Genomic DNA, 4,912 nt, shown 5'->3' with positions numbered 1-4,912 from the left:
AACCAGGGCTGCTGCTAATGCCAACATCTGCAAGGCTGCTCCCTGCTACCGGGACGGCTTTCACCTACCTGGAAAGCAATAAAAGGCACAGGGGAGGGAGGAGGGAATAAAATCCCACTGCAACACTCCGAGGAAAATAGAGTTTCTTAACTACAGGCTTATCGCTTTTGCTGTTTTCGAGTATTTCTGTCTCCTCCTTGACCTCCCCTGTACAAATATAGACAAGAGTCGAGGAGTAGCCAGGTCCTTAAAGATTAAAACGAGTGGGAAATCGCTAAAACAAGTGGGATATCGCTCAGCCTGAACGATGCGAGTTCGCACGACGCGTGCTAAGGACGGGTGCTGCCTGAATAGCCCCTGATTATTGAAATACATTTATCAATTAGGAGCTTTTTGCATATTATCAAACTCTTTCATTAACGATGCTTTAGCTGATTAGTTAGAACGCCACCATAAATAGAGAGTTTTGACAGGCTGGAGGCAATTTATGAGTGGAAAGTGTACTGACCTGCTCACATCAGGAAACCTGACTGGAAAATAAAGGACTTGGCACTTGGGTCTGATTATTTTTTCCAAATCCTTAGGTCTGTGGTCAGGAATCAGCTTCATAAATCTTCCGATGGATGTGAGAAACGATTCCATGTTAAAAGCAGAGTTGAACACCACAACATCAGCAACCAAACTGCAAAAATGGTTCAGATAAATGAACGTGCTGCTGCTGCAAAGGAACAGAATTCTTTCAAATGCAATGGAAACGGGATACTTATTCTCATAAACAAAAGGTGCAAGGGGAAAGCTAATTAAAATCAGCCTTTTCAGTGAATTAGGAGTAGCAACGTACCGTAATTAGAAATGTCTTGATTTCTGCCTGTTCACTCCTTGAAATATTTTTTAAACTAAGCAATAAATTATTATTAATCTAAAAGAGCACATCCTATTCTATGTGCGGATCACCTTTTAATCATAAAATATTACAAATAATATTAATGTCATTATCCCAAAAAAGCATTATAAACAGATGAGGCCCGCTGTAATACGACTTTTACAGAAATAAACTAGGAAGAAAGTTAAAATTCCTTAGAAATAATCCTTCACACTGAATGGCAACTTACCTGTGGTTAAGCTACCATTGACTGACCAAGTGATGGGTATCAGGATACTGAGAAATGGAATGGTATTTTAACCTGTGTGTACGTAAACCTGACTAAAAGTACGTTCATTAAATATGGATATATAGTATACACAGGACCAAAGAAAAAAGTCTGAAAAAACCTGGCATATTAATGCAATGTTTTGTCCTTTATTGCTGTTTTGGTATCAACTAGTACACTGATTTTAAGATGCAGTTAAATGATAATGTAGGAATTATTTCTCCACTTAAGAGTCTGCCTGGAGAGAATGAGAAGCTATCAAAAAAAACAGAAATATTGGGAAGTTTACCCTGACACAATCTTAGCTACGCTGGCAACCACACAGGGCTAACGGAGGTAGGAAATGCTTTACGGCCGGTTGGTTTTCTCCACATGTTCTGCATTGTAATACAGACCTCTGGGTCGTAAGATACACGGAGGACACGTGTTTGTAAGTCACCGGGCTGGTGAAAAGTATATTTGAGGTGAGGGGCTGTCATTCATCCTCACCGCATCTCACTGCTGCTCAAGGAACAGAGCTGACACCGCTCACCAAAGGCGGCGGGGAAAGGGGAAAAAACCCACCCAAAAAACCCCTGAAGATTCAAATTACTCCAATTTTCACCACCTCCAAAACCTCTATGTACCTTCCCATTTCTAATGGATTTGAGAGATGGCATTTCTTTGCAGATGACCACTGGGCAGTTACACTGGGCTTCTCTCTGCTCTCAAATATGATGTTTCTGCAGCAAAGGGGAAGATGGACATTGCAGCATTACATGGAGAAGCTACTAGAGGCTGAAGGAGAAAGAACTGAGCATCTATAGAAGTATTCTTTTTAAGGCAAAAAATAATACTTTTATCACCTTAAAAAGGCATATTTTGAGGATTAAAGCAGCTTACAATAATGTGTGAAAAATAATTGCTATAATAAAGCAAAATATATATACAAGTATGCCTTGCCCCGGTGCCAAAAGCCATGTTTTTGTTACAAGATTTGGAAATGGTTGCTACTGTTTCTAAAGGATCTTTCACTACACTTCCCCATCTTTACTGCTCAGTGAGTGAAACACTGCAAATGCTGTGGCAGAAGCAGCTGCAGAACGGCCAGCGTTCACACGGATCATTATTGGAGACATTTCGGTATCAACTGGCTGGTGTTATCAAGATGCAAAAGCTTAACTCGTACCTTAAAATGCTCCAGACCTATTCCTAATAATTCTCCTACTAACACTAGGTGAGAAAGAGCTTGGCAATGAATTTATTCCGGTTCAAAACAACCGAGTTTCGCTTGTTCTCTTAGGCTTGTACAGTGCCTAACCACAAAGCTTTTCAGCGTTGCTGTTATTAACTTCTTTCATTAACTCCGATTGGAGAAATACATTTGTTTTTAGCAACAATAAAGGACCGCAGCCTTTAAAACGTCTGGGTATTTTAGCACTGCACAACTTCTGAATACTAGATGAAAGAAATATAAGGATTTATCTGGTATGTTTACTGCCCTCTCTTCACAAGAAAAGTGCTGCAGTACATTTTAATTTCTGTTTATTTCCCTAAAACCCTCGATACAATTTCAGCTGGCTGCAGTAAAAGCGACGGCCAAGGAAGAAGCCGATGAGGCACAGCTTTGCTGAGTGGCCATGAAACAAAGCATCGTGCTCGGTGTGGCCAAAACCCAGGTCAAAAGCCCCGTTACTAATGGGTACGCCACGATACAGCATCCGTGGGCTTTATACAAGAAATTGAGAAGTCTTTAGAGCAGATATATCTGTCACAGCACTTCTATCAACCCCTCTTCGGGACTTTGGTGGTACCTTGGTTTGCAACAGGGTCACCACGGATGACTCCATGGTGCAGGGCTGGAGACAGGAGGATCCCTCAAATAACACGGCGCGGGTGCGAGGAACACCTACCATGAAAGAACCTGGTTGTATCCGTACTGAAAATCCCTTTCCTGGCGTTTCTGGACAGGATACGCCAATTGATTCTCATGGAAGTAGAGGACCTTTTTCAATTTGCCAAGGTCAGGGCGCAGGGCGGCGAGTTCAGCCAGGTTAAGCACCGAGCTTGCAAAGAGGATCCTGGAAAACAAGGAGAGCAGTGTTGAGTGTCTGCAAACGTGCTCGCAGGGGTCACCCCTTCCCCTGCTCCCCCCACCCCAAAGAAAAACATAACCTCTACAGGGACACATCAATAGCTAAGCCTTAATACCATGTAGCAGCATTCGAAGTTTTGATCTCTTAAAAAGCAGCTGCTAAGAACCCAACTAGAAAAGCGCCGAATCTCATTGGTCTTCCCGGCTCGGTTACAGAGAGATGCAAAATAAAAAAAAAAGAAAAAGAGCTGGATGGATTTTATTGAAAAAGGCAAGAAAAGCTGTATCTGAAGGACAAACGGAACAAAGATAAGGCTGACTAGGGAATACTTTGCTTGCCAGTTTCATTACACTTTACTTCTTTATGCAACCAACTACTGAAATTCAATATATGAGCAGGAATGGCACATGTTCATGTTATGACATAAACCCTTTTGATTTATGCAGTGCACTTATCTAGTATGGTCTGGTTTGCTTTTTTTTTCTTTTCACCACCCTTTTCCTGTTTTATTTTCACATTTTTATTAGGTATCCTCTATAATGAAATGTTGTTTCTACCCGTGCACCCCAGTAGCACCACAGCACTCCTGCTACTCCACAGTCTCCAACCCTGCACGCATCCTTCAATTATATAAAGCAGGCACAAACACTGCTAACAAGCTGCTACCTTAGCCTCGTATAACTTACCAGGCTATCAGAAAATGAATGTATTTAAATGTGCAATACGAAATCGTGACCCCACTGCAACCACTGGCAGATTTCCCTGCATTCACCAAAAGCATGTGAGCATCTCCCGTGCCCTGGTTAGCTCTGCTTTCAAGCAAACCGAATCCTGAATCTACAGAGAACTGCAGATCCGTGGAGACTTCTCATCAGAAGGGATAAAACATATATAAAAATGGAGATCAGGTATTTATCGCACATAAAACAACAAGCTTTAATAAACCACTTTTCAACATAGTGTGTTTCTGACTTTGTTTGCCATCCACCATTTCAGTGGTTCAGATTCAAATTTATACAGCATTTAAAAAGTATTTTAAAATCTTGCCTATTTTATTCCTACTCTTCCTCCTATTTTATTCCTATTCTGCCTATTTTTACATGGATTTTGTGTCTGAGATCACTGCCAAGCTGACATCACTGATATTAAAAACTGCTGATCCTGGCTGTCAACCATAAAACTCATGAACTTCCCCAAAGGGCCATATATATGTGTGTGTGTGTGTGTATATATATATATATATATGTATGTATGCATGTGTGTGTATACATGTATGGATTTATGTGTGTGTGTATATATATGTGTTTGCATGCATATATGTATGTGTTTGCATACATCTATATCTACATATCTATAAATCTCCTATCACCTATGCTAACACACCCCATTCTTTGATAATCTGTATCTCCACAGCAAACACTTCCTAGAGAACAGATCCCATATCCATCTTCATCAACCTGAGTCAATGCTAATCTGAAAGGCTTCCGAAAGGAAGAGATGAATGGTACTGCCTCGTTCATCCAGAATTTGATCGTTCTAAAGGGACTGTCAAACAGAACGCCAATTAAGAGACGAGCTCAGGTTTATTATGAGCCATACCAAGAGTAAAATGCAGTTTTAGGTAAGTCATCACTTATTTGTCGTGAAGAGTAATAACTTCTGGACCTGGTAATGATCTGGGTGCCA

The 4,912-nt window shown here is 40.9% G+C and overlaps 1 protein-coding gene across 1 annotated transcript; it reads right to left on the bottom strand.

Moving 5' to 3' along the window:
• Nucleotides 1–508: 508 nt before the first annotated feature.
• Nucleotides 509–3,211, bottom strand: LOC104546469 (glycosyltransferase-like domain-containing protein 1; the record flags this gene model as incomplete). Its single annotated transcript, XM_010191872.1, has 2 exons — nt 509–682; nt 3,044–3,211. Coding segments are annotated over 2 exons (342 nt in total), but the record flags the coding sequence as incomplete, so codon positions are not given.
• Nucleotides 3,212–4,912: the final 1,701 nt, after the last annotated feature.

The sequence above is a fragment of the Mesitornis unicolor genome, unplaced genomic scaffold (assembly GCF_000695765.1).
Source record: "Mesitornis unicolor isolate BGI_N332 unplaced genomic scaffold, ASM69576v1 scaffold16079, whole genome shotgun sequence".
Taxonomy (NCBI): Eukaryota; Metazoa; Chordata; class Aves; order Mesitornithiformes; family Mesitornithidae; genus Mesitornis; species Mesitornis unicolor.
The sequence above is the reverse complement of the archived record's forward strand: the minus strand, read 5'-3'. Positions and strand labels throughout refer to the sequence as shown.